General features: G+C 38.4%; 1 protein-coding gene across 1 annotated transcript in view; it reads left to right on the top strand.

Annotated features, from left to right (window-relative positions):
• The window catches only part of wdr18 (WD repeat domain 18), a 91,361-nt gene that overhangs the window by 28,890 nt on the left and 45,890 nt on the right, over nt 1–16,581 (top strand). Inside the window, exon 5 of the mRNA XM_051912966.1 lies at nt 12,999–13,142. Within this exon, the coding sequence (XP_051768926.1) occupies nt 12,999–13,142 (144 nt within the window). The remainder of the gene's footprint in view (nt 1–12,998; nt 13,143–16,581) is intronic.

Genomic DNA, 16,581 nt, shown 5'->3' with positions numbered 1-16,581 from the left:
TCTGCATTGTTGGGTCTGGCATATCGCATCTTCCTCTTCACAATACCCCATAGATTTTCTATGGGGTTAAGGTCAGGCGAGTTTGCTGGCCAATTAAGAACAGGGATACCATGGTCCTTAAACCAGGTACTGGTAGCTTTGGCACTGTGTGCAGGTGCCAAGTCCTGTTGGAAAATGAAATCTGCATCTCCATAAAGTTGGTCAGCAGCAAGAAGCATGAAGTGCTCTAAAACTTCCTGGTATATGGCTGCGTTGACCTTGGACCTCAGAAAACACAGTGGACCAACACCAGCAGATGACATGGCACCCCAATCCATCACTGACTGTGGAAACTTTACACTGGACCTCAAGCAACGTGGATTGTGTGCCTCTCCTCTCTTCCTCCAGACTCTGGGACCCTGATTTCCAAAGGAAATGCAAAATTTACTTTCATCAGAGAACATAACTTTGGACCACTCAGCAGCAGTCCAGTCCTTTTTGTCTTTAGCCCAGGTGAGACGCTTCTGACGCTGTCTGTTGTTCAAGAGTGGCTTGACACATGGAATGCGACAGCTGAAACCCATGTCTTGCATACGTCTGTGCGTAGTGGTTCTTGAAGCACTGACTCCAGCTGCAGTCCACTCTTTGTGAATCTCCCTCACATTTTTGAATGGGTTTTGTTTCACAATCCTCTCCAGGGTGCGGTTATCCCTATTGCTTGTACACGTTTTTCTACCACATCTTTTCCTTCCCTTCGCCTCTCTATTAATGTGCTTGGACACAGAGCTCTGTGAACAGCCAGCCTCTTTTGCAATGACCTTTTGTGTCTTGCCCTCCTTGTGCAAGGTGTCAATGGTCATCTTTTGGACAACTGTCAAGTCAGCAGTCTTCCCCATGATTGTGTAGCCTACAGAACTAGACTGAGAGACCATTTAAAGGCCTTTGCAGGTGTTTTGAGTTAATTAGCTGATTAGAGTGTGGCACCAGGTGTCTTCAATATTTCAATATTAATGAATGAATATAATATACAAGTTTCACTTTTTGAATGGAATTAGTGAAATAAATCAACTTTTTGATGATATTCTAATTATATGACCAGCACCTGTATGTCTGTCAAATGTTTTTATGGTTAATATAAAATAAAATAATTATTTATAAAATAAAAACTGAAAGTAGTAGGCCTAATGCTCTTTTTCAAGACAAAGGTAAAATTAAAAATACCCCTTTTATTCTCAAATAAATTGACTTAAATTTAAATTGAAAACAAAATTAGAAAATGGTGCTATTAGAAAATTAACTAGTGGAATTTTCAAAGATATAAAAACTATAATTTCTGTGTCTCCTTCTGCAGTTCTTGTTCGTACAACAACCTGAAATCACTACATTTCTATCTGCTGTAAGAAAGAGATGGGGTGAAGCTTGTTGATCAGGTTCGATGTCAAAATCGTTTTGCTTTCAAGTCAAATGTCTGAGTCCTGCCCTGGCTTCCTTCTCCATTTCAACCGAGTCTGTTTATGAATTTTATATAGGTTTATATGAGGTCAGAAACTGATTTCAGTCAGCTTTTCAAGCTACAGATCCGCTGGCCTTGAATGGACTTCATCTTCATTATAATGGATAGTGGATTGAGTGAGTCATTGCAGTATATTGCATTTTATATATAAATAAATACTGCCTAAAGGTATGTGAAATGAATAAGCTATATGAAAAGTTCAGGAAATAGCACTAAAAATGCAGTCATGACAATTTAAAGGACATTTCTTTTAATGTGTCAACTAGTAAGTGGGCTTTTTGTTTCTTTATGGGAGTTTCTTCAAGTATCGGCACTGTAATTGAACCAATTTCAGTGGAAAATGCTGTTTTTCAAGAGTGGAGATGAACAGACATCATTTATCAATGACAAAATATGTCTTAACCATTTTAACCACAAATCAGTGGTCAGGAAATTAGCAAGAATTGCACAAATACTGTAGATAAAGTAACTTGGAAGAGCCTTCCCCTTTGTTTTCTTAAAATGTTTATGCTGTGTGGGTAAAGTTGCAGACAGCTTTTTACAGGACGAAGAGTCAGTGTTGCTCCACTCAATGTTGATGGCTTAAAACAGTTCATAAGCAGCTGAAAAATGTCTCCATTTATTAATATATTTCTCTCCAGATTTTCAAAGATGCCACTCTGGAGCATCACCGTGCAACTTGTGTTTTATTGTGATTAATCACTACACACAACTCTGCTGAACCACTCTGAATCAGACTTCCCATATTCTGCCAAAAATTTCATTCTGACTTTGATGTTTTTCTGAGACAGCAATGGCTTTTTAAGTAGTGCATTTTCTTAAATTTTGCTAATTTCCTGACCAGTAATTTGTGGTTAAGACTAGGGATGCTAACGATTAATTGACGATCATTTAATTGTCGATAATAATTTAATCGATAAAACTTACCGATGGTCGATTAAGCAAGGTCATCCTTAGAGTGAGTAGTTTTGAGGTGTGTGCGGCTCACGCGCAAAACACATACATCAGACACACAAGGAAAAATGAATCGAGCCCGCCGTAGTTATGTATTCAAAGTGTATTAATGTCTTCATGCAATGGATTAGGTAGGCTAGCCGTTTATTTTGAAACATAATTATCCAAGTGTCCAAAAAAACGTCCAAAAAGTGATTTTACTGAACATAAGAACTACTTACTTGTAAATGAACTCCACAGTAAAAGAACAAAGAATAAATGAATAATAAAGTCATCTATACACTGCAAGATAATGAATTTAGGCCCACATTTTCCCTTCTGACAATCCTAGGTAAAGTCTCGATTATCTTCATGCTTCTACAGATTATCTTACCAGATTTTCCTGTGGTGTGAAGTGTGTTAAGAGTGATTGAATCTGCTCCGAAGAAGGTCGGGGCCGCACCTATCTCAAATCGTAAATATCCGACATGTCCCGAGGACAAACACTCATGCACTCTGTAGATTGTCATGTAGAATGAAATGATACCAAATCAGAAAATGAGCTAATGGAAGATGGAAGGAAAACACAACTTCATCCAAACCTTTTTCTTTTTTTCCCTCGAATCTTCTGTAAAAAGCAGTCCAAACACTCTTATCACCATTTCTTCTTGCCCATCCTCCGCCATGTTTGTTTACTCTAAAGTCACGCTTGACTGTAAGAGATTTTGTGTGATTTCCCATGTTCAGAGTCAGGAATCTGGTTGTTTGTGAATGGAATCTGTTAGTGTGTGGTGTGCTGTCTCACACCGCAGCACTCCACACACTATAGGAACAGAACTGTTAAATCTATGATTATTTTTATTGTCCTGTTTGTGGTCTCTCAGATTTTGAAAATCTGGTAAGATTTTAAAAATCTTTTAGTGTGGGCCAGCCTTAAGTTCCTGGTTGATGAGTGATCTTCCAGCGCTGTTTCAGCTGTGCGCTCTTATTCCGTGGTGCATGGTAAATCAAGACCTGTCAATCTGAGCAGTCAAACCAGTCCAAGCATGGTCAGTGTAAAACAGTGTCCGATTGGTCTTGACACATCGTCCCTACCCACTATAGTCACCCACGATACCCGAGATCCAGTTTCCATTGGTTGAACTTTCAAATGATGTTGGAAAACATATTTGTTACATATGTAACCCTCGTTCCCTTAAGAAATGGGCCGCCTTCCAGTGCCCTGCATAAGCCACCAAATCCCTCTGCACTTGCTGGGGCGGACAAAGGAAAGGGCTTAGACAGAGAAGTGTGTCTAGCACTGCTGTTCCATACAGTGAGACATTCTGGATAACACTGGGAAAGCGTACTCCCGAAAGGGACGCTATGGAAACCACATCCTGCATGTAGGAGGTATCATGTGGAAATCACACACATGGACTGGCCAATTAGGGCAGTACTACATATGGAAAGGTCTCTGTGGTAGAATCAGCCTAGCTAGGGTGAGTCAGTACCAGGCAGAGATGGCAGAGCAGTTCTGCCAGGGGAAGACACGGGCTTGCAGTGAGGGAAGCCTTACCGTAGAAGAATACACATGTGGGATCACCTGTAGGGGAATCACAAGACATGGGCACCTAGCCTAACACAGGGGTTGACCTTGGGCATACTCACAAATGCTGGGCCTGGAGGACACAGGCTCTACACAGAGATTGTAAAATCTCGCAAACGTGTTAGGTGTCGCCCAGCCTGCAGCTCCACAGATATCTGCTAAGGAAGCACCGTGAGCCAACGTCCAAGAGGATGCTACACTCCTCGTAGAGTGAGCCCTCACTCCCAGGGGGGCACGGCTGCCATTGAGCTGGCCTTCTCCTTCTGCTGTCCCCCATAGCAGACAAAGAGCTTGTCTAAGGTCCTGAAGATCCATGTTCTGTCCACATAAAAGCGCAAAGGTGCGAACGGGACAGAGCAGAGCAAGGGTTGGGTCTGCCTCCTCCAAGGGCAATGCTTGCAGGTTCACCACCTGATCCTTGAAAGGCATGTGGGCTTAAAAGGTGTGTGCCTGCAGGTTCCCCCACCCTCTTGACTGAAGCCAGTGCAGTCAGGAGCGCTGTCTTTAGAGACAGGATTTTGAGATCAACTGACTGCAGGTGTTCGAAGGGTTCTGCTTGTGAGGCCGTAAGGACCAAAGAGAAATCCCAAGAGGGTATGAGATGAGGGCGAGGTGGATTTAATCTTCTCGCACCCCTAAGGAACCTGATGATCAGGTTATGCTTCCCCAGCGACTTACCGTCTACTGCATCGTGATGTGCGGCGATAGCGGCAACATACACTTTTAGGGTGGAGGGAGACAGCCTTAGCTCCGACCCTTCCTGCAGAAAAAAAAGCATGACTCTGATTGGGCATCTCCGGGGGTCTTCTCAGAGAAGAACACCACTCGATTAACAGGTTCCACTTCAAAGCATAGGCGCACATTGAAGAGGGCACTCTCGCTGAAGTGATGGTGTCTACCACCAGTGGAAGTAGATCACCTAAGACCTCCACGTCCCTCAGAGACCACACATGAAGGTTCCAGAGGTCTGGAGGCGGGTGCCAAAGGGTGCCCTGTCTCTGAGAAAGCAGATCCTTCCTCAGAGGAAAGAGATCCTCTGCATGGGAGAGTTTGTTCTTTTCTCAGTTGACTCAGTTGACCCGAAGCCCCAGAGGGCTGAGTCGAGTCAAGACAAGTCACGTCAAGTCACCTCTACTTATATAGCGCTTTTTATAATGCAGATTGTGTCAAAGCAGCTTTACAGTGATAACTGTTATATAATTTTGGCTGCACAGCAGCTCTTAAATAAAATGATGACATTGTCCATCTTAAGTAAATTCAGTATTGATTCATTTGGTTGTAAGAATCAATAGTTATTAATTTAGTTAATTTATCTGTATCAGCACTGGAGTGAACAGTGATGTCATCGTCCAGCTCAGTTCAGTTCGCATACAATGGTGTCAATGCAGGCAGATCAAAACACTGTTGAATATGAAATGTCAAGTGTCCACAACTAAGCAAGCCAAAGGCGACAACGGCAAGGAACCCAAACTCCAACAGGTGACATCAGGTGGCATGTTTTCGCTGTCAGAGCGGTGCGTATCCACTGGCGTGAAGAGAGTAGAGCAGAGCGAGCGTTTTCAGTTCATTCCTATAGAAGTTCACAGGCGAGCGTGAAGCTCAACTTCCTTAGGAATGAAATGAGAACGGTTGTTTTGCTCTGCGCAAGCTGTCAATGATGCTGTGTTTGAATTTTCGCACCAGTGATGTTCTTACGCTGACGTTACCTTGACAACACTCTTTGACATTAGCGCCTTTTGATGGCCCTGCTCTACATACTCTATTGGTCCCATTCACTGCCATTATAAAGCTTGGATGCATCAGGATATTTATTAATATAACTCTGATTGTGTTCATCAGAAAGAAGAAAGTCATATACTGTAGACCTAGGAAGGCTTGAGCGTGAGTAAAGCTTTTCATTTTAAACTGAAATAATCCTTTAAGACAATAAAAAGCGTAGTGTTTAGACATTTTGGGCTTGGCTCCAGTCACTCCCTCCCATTTGTGTTCTGTCCCCTTTAGACAAAGTGGTCGCCATCAGATTTCCATCAGTCAAGTTGATCATTTTGATGTTTAATCTGTCCCACTGTTGTTCATTAGTCATCTGAGCTCAATAGCATGAGCTACAGTGGATTACAGCCTGTCAGTCACCATAGATGAATTATTCTGTCTGTCATTGCCGTGAGGGGATTCTGGGAGGTCACGTCGCACAAAGAGCTGGTCTTGTTAGCACAAGAGGGATGGAGAGGTGTCTCTGTGTCAAACTGCAGACCGATCACTTTTGGGTGTTTAATGATGTGGTTAAAAACGTCTGATGTCTGCATGGTTTGACAAACTAGAACAGAGTTCAGGCAGGAAATGGCCACCCAGATGCATCGCATGACCTTTGACCAGAGCATTGGACAGCCTGATTTATTATGGCCAGTTAATTTTGTTGAACATTACATGACCTTTGCTCTACATGTTTAGAAGTAATCTTTTATGCCTACGGTTTCTCATAAGGGCTCACACAGTTTTCATTTTAATTATCTCTGGTGCAAGTCATAGACTGATATACTGGCTGGGCATATTAATTGGCTGATATTTGACCATTTTAGAAAAGCAACACTGGACGATAACCATACCAGTAGGCAGATTAATAATAGTCATTCTACTTGGTGTTTTGAAAAATTTTTCATTATTTTTTTTATTATTTCATTTTAAGTTTTGCTTAAAATATTAGTTTTGCTATTGTCATTTGTATTAGTTTATTTTTTATATTTATAAATGGCTTTCTAAAGTTTTTTTTTTTTTCTCTGTTTTTAGGTTTAGTAAATTTAGTTGTCAGTAAGTTGTCAAAGTTTGTCATACATATGTGTGTGTGTGTCTGTCTTAATTTTTATATAAAATAACACAATAAAAATATAATTTTTGTTTATGTATTTATATATATTTTATATATCTTTTTAATTTTAATTCAGTTGATTGTGTGAACTTAGCATTCATTTAAATTCACAAACTTGCTATTTTTACATTCTATAATTCTAATAATTATAAATAAGTATACTATAATAAGTATCTATAATTTTAATCATATTTATAAAATTATAAGTAATATAATAAAATTATATTCTAAGTGTAATATTAAATTTAATTATTGCAATTATTGTTATTATAGATTTGTACTTATACTGTTCCGCATGTCTTTTCTCAGCCAGTAAATGTGACTATCCGATAATGGGCAGTTTCCTTTCGCTCTTGACATTTTATGACAGGGTCATGGGCATTGATCCTTTTCAGCCAAAATTATTTTACGGTCAGTTTGTCTTCTTTATGATGAGACATCAATCAAGCTAGACTCGTGCAGCAAAGGGTATCGGAGCTCCTCTGTTAAATTCTCATTGTACAAGCTCACACACGGTATGTTTTTGCTCACTAAGTAGAAAACTTCTACTTTAATTTTATATTTCCATTGATTGAAGATCCTTTAAAAAGCAGCTGTAAATTAGAGAATAATGGTTATTCTCTAGCTCTGCAAGAATAGACCTTTCACTTGGACTAAAAGTTTGTGTTGTTGGCTCAGCAAACTCACTGCAGAGAACTTGAGCTTTCCAGTTCTGAGCTGTCTAATGTCCACTTCAGCACTTTCTCTGAGACGATAACACTGCATTACCCCTGAACCAATTAGAGACCATCAGACTTTTTGGCAAAAGTGTTGCCATTACGCTGGAAGTTGGAACAGAAAGGTGTAGATGTTGGAGAGATGGAGATCTTTTGTGGATTATATCATCCTGAGGGAAGCACAGTCCTGACATACACAGAGTGATGGTTAAGTCTTTGTCTTTTGTATTCACTCTTATCTGTGTCTCTTTATTTTTTTCTCTGTCTGCCTCTCATGATTCGTTTTCTAGATTGATCAATGCAAACATCAAAAACCTAATGATTTAACAGTTTTTTTTTTTTTTTTTTTTATCCATCTGAATCACATTGAAAGATCTGATGCAAAAGAACAGTTCGTTCACAAATCAGATATCACAATTTCTCTTGTGAACTCTCACAAAGGTCAAGATTTTAATTGCATTTCTTAAATTTTGGACCATTTCTATCATAAAACTTAAGACTTCAGAAGGTTGCGTACAAGTCTTATGGTCCACATTCTACTTTTAGACAGGTATGTAGAGACAAACAAAAGAATGAAATGTTGTGCCTCACAGCAACACTGTTACATGTATAAATAGACACAACCTATATAAAAAAGAGGTAATCTAACTAAACTTATAAACAACAAAAACAATTTCCAAAATGTTTAATATAACATCTGTTTAACTTATAACATGAAAGGTTAATAATATAACTTAATTACACATTTTTAATTACATTAGCATCTTCTCTTTCAGTATAGAGCAGTACATCTGTGAATTCATGATGCCATCAATGAAATGCAGCTCCCCGACACCAGCAGCACTCATGCAGCCCCACATAAGGACACTGCCACCACCATGTTTCACTGTAGGCACCATGCATTTTTCTTTGTATTCCTCACCTTTGCGACGCCATACAGTTTTGAAGCCATCAGTTCCAAAAACATTTATCTTGGTCTCATCACTCCAGAGTGTAGAGTCCCAGTAGTCTTCATCTTTGTCAGCATGGGCCCTGGCAAACTCTAGGCGGGCTTTTTTGTGCCTGGGCTTTAGGAGAGGCTTCTTTCGTGGACGGCACCCATGCATGCCATTCCTCTGCAGTGTACGCCGTATTGTGTCACGGGAAATAGTCACCCCAATTTGGCTTTCTACTTCTTTAGATAACTGCAGTGAACTTGCATGCCAATTTTCTTCAACCCTTCTCATCAGAAGACGCTCCTGTCGAGATGTTAACTTCCGTGGACGACCTGGACGTCTCTGTGAGATGGTTGCAGTTCCTTTTTTTAAATTTTTGTACCACTTTTGCTACAGTATTCTGACTGATAAATAAAGCTTTGCTGATCTTCTTGTAGCCTTCACCTTTCTGGTGTAAAGAAATTATTTTCTTTCTTAGGTCTTGTGACATTTCTCTTCCATGTGGTGCCATTGCTGACAGCATGAAATGGGAAGGGGTTTTAACACCCTTTTATTGTCAACTGTCTGCTGGACACCTGTGTAATGCATAATTAAACTCACCTGTGGTTGAATTCATGTTAAATTAGACATTTGTAGTCTAAAATTTAGCTTTGCTCCAGAGACTTTCAGTGGGGTGTACTCATTTTTGCGTCACCCTAATTTGAGTAAAACTGAAAATTTTGTTCTCTAAGCTATATTATTAAACTTACTTTCATGTTATAAGTTAAACAGATGTTATATAAAACTCAGTCTTGTAAACATTGGAAATTGTTTTTGTGTACATTAAGATATTGTTTAAAATGTTACTTTTCAAAGGGGGTGTACTCATTGGAGCAAGTGGAGGCACTGCTTAGAGAATGATGTAATGTGTAGGTTGTCAACAGAGGTGGTCAAGGTGTGCACCTCCAGGGATTTAGTGATGCTGACTCACTCCATGGTCGAGCCGTTGATAGTCAGTGGGAAGTGGTCAACAACGTTTCAGCTGAAATCAATCACAGCATCTTTTTCCTTCCCTACATTGAAGGACAGGTTATTTGCACCATACCATTGAACAAGTTTTGCCACTTCCTCTCTGTAGAGTGTTTCTTCATTGTTTTTGATGAGGCCTACCACAGTTGTGTCATACGGAAACTTGATGATGGGATTAGTGCTGAACTTAGCAGTGCAGTTGTGTGTCAGCAGTATGAAGAGCACCAGGATGAGCACAGAGACTTGAGGGTAGTGCTAGAGGTGTTTTAGCCGACACGGACTGACTGAGGTCTTCTAATTAAGAAGTCCAGGGTACAGTTACAGAGTAAGGAGTGGATGCCCACCAAGTTCAGGTTATTGATGAGCTTTTGTAGAGGGAGGAGGATATTGCATTGTCCGTAGAACTGTTTGGATGGTAAGCAACCTGGAGCAGGTAGAGTTTGTTAGGGAGACTGCACTTGATGTGATGCATGACTAACCTCTCAAAGTACTTCATGATCCGGTTCAGTGCTATGGGAAGGTAGTTATTCAGGGAGGTCATGGATGACTTCTTTGGTACCGGTGGTGGTAATGAGACATGGGGATGACTGCCTGGCTCAGTGAGGTGTTGAAGATGTCTGTTAGGACATCTGTCAGCTGTTTGGCACAGTCTCTTAGTACATGTCCAGGTATGTTGTCAGGACTCCCAGTTTTGCATAGGTTAATCCTAGATACATCCAGTTTAATACCAGTTAAAGCGCAAAATAAACATGACTAAACATCTGGAGGTATGTTAAAATATACAGAACAACTTACCGAAATCCGTATCATGTCTCTTGTAATAGCTCAATGTGTTGTTAACAAGTTGACATGTTGGTAGAACTTTGGCAAAACTGTGTTTAAGTTTGCATGGTTGAAGTTAACAGATACAGTAAAAAGCAGTCACAGTTGTTGGTTTGTACATCACTGATAGAGCTGTACAGTTCACAAAAAGTATTCCCTAGCATTGGCTCTCAGGTAGGGCTGGACGATTATGGCCTAAAATCAAAACCTCGATTAATTTAACATTTTACCTCTATTACGATTAATGATTATTTTGTTTGTTTGTTTTTTGTTTTGTTTTTTTGCCCTCATAGTTCAAGGTTTGACAAGGTTTGTACTGTAAATGTGATTGACTATTAAAGGTAGGATATTTTTTCCTATTGAAAGAGTGATCTGACATAACAGCTCACTTTCAGCAGTTATTTTATCTATGGTTTGTAACATTTCTTACAGATTTCTGCTCGTTGTAAATCAGATAAAGATAAATTAGCACAGTACCAGTACGTAATGAGAGCGACTGCGTGTGTGAATTAGTCATACCTATTAATTGTGTCCTATTAAAAGTCTCTCTATTAATTGTGAAGCTGTGGGTTGTAAATAGTTCCTTCCAAAGTAGAAAAATATATGCCATAATAAGTTTTGAGTTTCTAAGCTACTTTAGTGATAAATCACAGGACAGCGCTGACAACTAGTTTCTGCGTTCCTCTCTGTGCGCGTTTTGTGTAGCTACTGTTTGTATGAGTGTTCGTGCCACAGTGCAGCTGCTCGAGCATGGTAGCTCGAAATAATATACATCCAATCGTCTAAAATCACTTGAATGTCCAAACTGGCAAACCTTAAAACAAATGCAACTGATAAAGTTTAGTGAAGACGCAAGGCTCACCACTCGCGCGCCATCACTATGTGTTGAACCGGCGTTCACCTCCGTGTTGCTTTTATGCCACTGACTGGACGGGGCGGAGTCACGTGGCTACACACGCGGTAGTATGTTTATAAGGGGGAAGTATTAACAGGATTAAAAAAACGAAATAACCGACATGAGCAAATTACGTCGGTTAGAGGTTCTAAATTACGGTTTCGACTACTTTCCGATTAATCGTCCAGCCCTACTCTCAGGGGAATATCCCTCACCTCATGTTCTGTGACTTGACAGAGTTGAATAAAGGCCACTTTTCATATGGTACTTTTATGGTTCTTTTGTACCCTTTTTGAAGCTTGAAAGTCTCACTCCCCATTTTTTTCTAATGGAAAAGAATGACCAGTATCATATCATAAAATTTGACATTTTTATAGTAAACTTCATATAAAAAGCAATATTTAGGATTAAAAAATTAATGTTATTTGTAAAAAGTCTTTTCACCATAAAATGTTTAAAATTAAAACAATATATATGATTATGATTTATACTCTAACGTAATCAAGGTGTACGGAAAATATATACGCTTCACGTTTTAACACCAGTTTCACACTGTGTGTGATCCGTACGGACCAAGCCCCACGGTTCGGCACGCATGTGATTCGCTGATGTTTAACCGCAATAGAGTGAAAGGTTATCATTTGGACGTGTTTTGTCTTGCTAGTTTACACATTAAATAGATATAAAACCATTCCAGCGCTAGAAGTGGCAAAAGAGGATTTCATTCGGCAGGCTATCGCACACCACGCTGTTATCGGTGTGCACAGACGCACATACATACAAGGCTCGCGCGCACACACAGAGAGAGAGAGGTGCGTTTCAGATAGCTTTTTTTTGTGCTGATCCGAAAAATGATCCGATCCGTGACTTAATAACCGTGATATGATCTGAACCGTGAGTTTTGTGATCCGTTGAACCACTAGAATAAACATGTCTAGTGTGTTTTAACAAAAATTTGAGTATGTCTGTGAAAAGAAAATTAAGAATCAAAAATATTTATAGAAGATTCACCATTTAAACTTGTTTTTAATTATTAAGTTTGGGTTAAAGTATGGCGTATTATAAAAAAAAAAAAAAACTAGCCAGAAAGTACGATATAGAAACATTCTTTTAGTTATTACACAGGCAGATATTTAGGCTGCAGCATACCCAAATCAAACTCGAGTTTGCTGTCTTTTTTCACCGAGTTTACTGTCTTGTAAACGTGCACGCGGCAGATGATGTAAAACACAAAGCTTACCTCATTCGTATGCAGCAATGGATGACACAAGGCTTTTATTTATTTATTTTTATTTATTTATTTTTTTTACGTTGATATGCGAATGTTGTACACCTCCCAACGTTAACAAACTTTCAAGACTATCAAGTTTATAAATGACCAACTTATAAAAACAAATTTATAGCTATCTTTGTAAAGAACACAAAAAGCGTCACAGCAGCAGCTCGAAGCTACATATAAAGTGAAGATTACTTTATATGTAGCTTCAAGCTGCTGCTGTGACACTGTACAAACGCTTCCAGTGTGAATACTTGCGCGTCTCTGTAGCTGCACTGACGATGTAGTTACGCTCATGCACTGCTCACGCGCCGCTCAAGCTTGCAGTGTGAAATGGGCGTAAGAAGTCTAAAAGGAACATAAAATAATTCTTCGAAATAGCCTCGTATTTAAAAAAAGATTGTCGTTTTAATAATCTTGTACATCCTTATTTTCTATTGACCTGATGTTTTTTTCTCTCCTCATCATAGGTTTGGGAAATTTCCTCAGGGGAGATGCTCTTGTCCGTCCTCTTCGATGTTGGCATCATGTCAGTGACCTTTGACCCCTGCGAGTATTTCCTATTCTGTGGAGGCAGTGACGGCACTATTTTTCAGGTGTCTCTCTGCAGCATGGTAAGCACTTTGAACACCGGCATTTCCTGATCGTTGGCATTTATTCTGAAAGCATGTCCAATGAGACCTTTGTAATAGAGTTTTTGACACCGTTGTGAAGTTGTTTATGAGACATTTAATTGGCCCATAGCACATCGACAAGCAGCCTGTTGTGGTTTCATAAGCAGTAGTGCACCCTGTCTTATCTTCACTGCATTAGATGGAGAAGATTACAGTTATTTTAACAGGACTACTGCTTGGCAGCGATTAGATATAAATAATGTTGAGTCATTTTCCATCAAATCTTCATTTCTTTTCTTTTACATAGACCTCAGAGTAAACTTAGTCAATTTAGATTTCTAGTGTGAAACATTTATATGCTGATATTTGTGATCCTCTGTCCTGATCCTTCAAATGTCTCCTCAGCATTGCTGAGAACTAAAGTGAGTGATTTTTAAGTGTTATTCTGTTGAGCTGTCCGTTTCGGTCCAGGTCAGGGCATTTTAGAGAAAGCACTCGGTGCTGGAAGGCAAAAATGGATGTGAAACGAATGTATTTCCTCTCATTCTCACCTCACTTCACCTTTACACCAGAGGACTAATTTTAAAGGGAATTTCAGATGAAACGTATGCAGGTGTCATGGCCATTGTCAGTTTCACTTAAAGCCCATGTAGTTTTTGTTGGATTGTTGGAAGTAGGTTATTCCCAGCAGGTGCTTTTGGCTTTGAGAGGATATGAGGACCTGGATGAGCTCAACCAGCAGAAAAATCTGCTTACAGAGAACATTGGTATTGAGCATTTTGTGGCTTGTGGAAATGACTGTTTAAAGGGATAGTTCAAAAAAATTTCTTACCATCATGTTGTTCCAAACCTGTATGACTTTCTTCTGTGGAACATAAATGGAGTTTAGCAGAATGTTTATGCTGCTGTTTTCCATGTAATGTAAGTGAATGGTGACCAGGGGCTGTCAAGCTTCAAAAGTGACCACCATAAAAGTTGCCCATATGATTTCTGCACTATATTATAAATCTTATGAAGTCATATGATATAAATGTATGTTTTAATTTACTAATAAAGTCTCCTTTGCTGCAGCTCTATATATACACATATATGTATATATATACACACATACATCATATATATACTGTGGCTTATCATTAGTTGTTTATGATTTTTGTGGGGATGTATCAATATTAAAATTCCAGGGTCCCACTTTATATTAAGTGGCCTTAACTACTATGTACTTTCATCAAAAAATAAGTACAATGTACTTATTGGGTTCATATTGAATTGCAAAACACTTTTGCTGCTATTGAGGTGGGATACGGGTAAGGTTAGTGACATGTTTGGTGGTATGGGTAGGTTTAAGGGTAGGGGTAAGGTGTAAGGGATGGGTCAACAGTGTAATTATAAATGTAATTACAGAAATTAATTACAGATGTAATTACATGCAGGTGTTTTTAAAATATAAGTACAATGTAAAACATGTATGTACACAATAAGTGCATTGTATCAAATTATTAATTTAAATGTAAGTACATAGTAGCTAAGGCCACTTAATATAAAGTGGGACCAATTCCAGTACTGACCAATACCAGTAAGCCATTATTTTCTTTGTTATGGCCAATAGCTGATAAATAGCTGACATTTAAATTATTTTGTCTAAAAAATTAAAAATGTGAAAAAATAATTTTAAATGCATTAAATGTTGAATTTAGGTATCACAACATTATAATGTACTAAATAAAAAAATGTTTTTTTTTTTTTTAGAATGCTGTAAACTACATTTAACAGAAATGAGCATGCACAATTAATATCCCATATCGGCCGATACTGACAAATAATAATAATAATAATAATAATAATAATAAAAAATATAATACTGTCCAAGAACCAATATGGTACAGGGCTCCACAGTGCGACAATTTCAGTCGCATATTTCTAAATTCAAAAAATTATATTTACCAATGAGCTGCATGAAGCAGTCTATGTAAATGTGTCTAAATAATACCACTTCAGATGGAGCTTCTGTGCCACTTCTGCAGTGCAAAGATGGATTTTTTGATGATTTCTTTTGATTGGTAACAGTCTCATTGGGTTTTATTGTTCTAACTGAATTTATTGTTTAACATTTAAAAACGAATTTTCTATTTTAATTTAAGAAATTGACGAAATATGATGCATACATTTCATAAGTTTAGAAAAAAAATGCTCTTATAATGGTAAAAATGCCCCTGGAAATTAATTTAAAGGGGAATATGTCGCCCTGTAATTGGAAAGTTAATGTATGTTATTGATCAGAAAGTGCTCCTAAATTTTTGACTTTGCTCCTAAATTTTTTTCATTAGGAGCACAAGTCCTCCTAAAGAAATATGTTAGCGTAGAGCCCTGTGGTACTAATACAATATATCGTACATCCTTTGATTTTTACCTTGTAAACATCAATAGTTGAAAAACTACCTTAGATGATAAGAGTAGATGGAAGAAAGAAACATTTGGAGGAACCAACACTTGGCAGTGTGATCCCATCCTTTCCTAGTCAGCACTTAATGAAAAGATTTATTTTATAGCACTCGCCATATTATAATTAAAATATTCCTGAACTCATATTGAAAAGCCACAAATCTAACAGGAGATGCTTGAGGCAGAATTTTTTATGAATAAACATGTTTCTTCTTGAGGCAGTATTTAAGTTTTTTTATTTATTTTTTTTTAATATGCATGTCTTAAACCAATGTATGAATGAGAGAAAGCATGTGTTTCTGCATGTTTCTAAACATTTTTAAACTGAGGTGAATCTGTGTGCGATTCATTCCCAATCTGTCCAGATACATTCGTCATCATTCTTAAACTTTAATCAAGGCATTAATGAGCTGGTAATGATGTGCTTGTTCAGCCTCTCGGTTTTTTATTTTGTTCCTCGCATCTGGAATCTCAGCCAGCCTTAGTAGTCTACAGGGTTTCCTGATTTATTTATTTTGTCTCTAAAACCTTTCAAGATGTTCAAAGGCTATTTATTGATAGACTCATCTCTTTGACTTCTAAAGCTGGTTTTTACATTCTTAATAATTTTGATCTACTGTCTTAAAGTTAATTGCACAGTGCGATTAATTGGTGGAGTCTTAGGAGTCTTGGAAGTCTGACTTCATTCCAAAACATCAGCCTCAATCTTCTCATTCTGATTGGGTTAGACATTTTCCTTTGAACAAAATACAATCACTTGCCAGTAAAATTTGTGGAAAACAAAAAATTCTCCCGTCAGGGCTAGAAGATGTGCCTTATGGTTTTATGGTGTATTAGATTTCATGTCAAAAATGATTATTTATTATGCAGTTGTGACCTTATACTGTTCTGTTAACCTTCTCTTCTCAGTCCAGTAGTTTCAATGACCTCTTCACCCCTACACTGAAAGTGCTTACTCAGCTCAGTTTTCTTTCCCCTTGTTTCTCAGATTGTTTTT

The sequence above is a fragment of the Ctenopharyngodon idella genome, chromosome 11 (assembly GCF_019924925.1).
Source record: "Ctenopharyngodon idella isolate HZGC_01 chromosome 11, HZGC01, whole genome shotgun sequence".
Taxonomy (NCBI): domain Eukaryota; kingdom Metazoa; phylum Chordata; class Actinopteri; order Cypriniformes; family Xenocyprididae; genus Ctenopharyngodon; species Ctenopharyngodon idella.
Note: the sequence above shows the minus strand (reverse complement) of the source record. Positions and strands in the feature narration are given on the sequence as shown.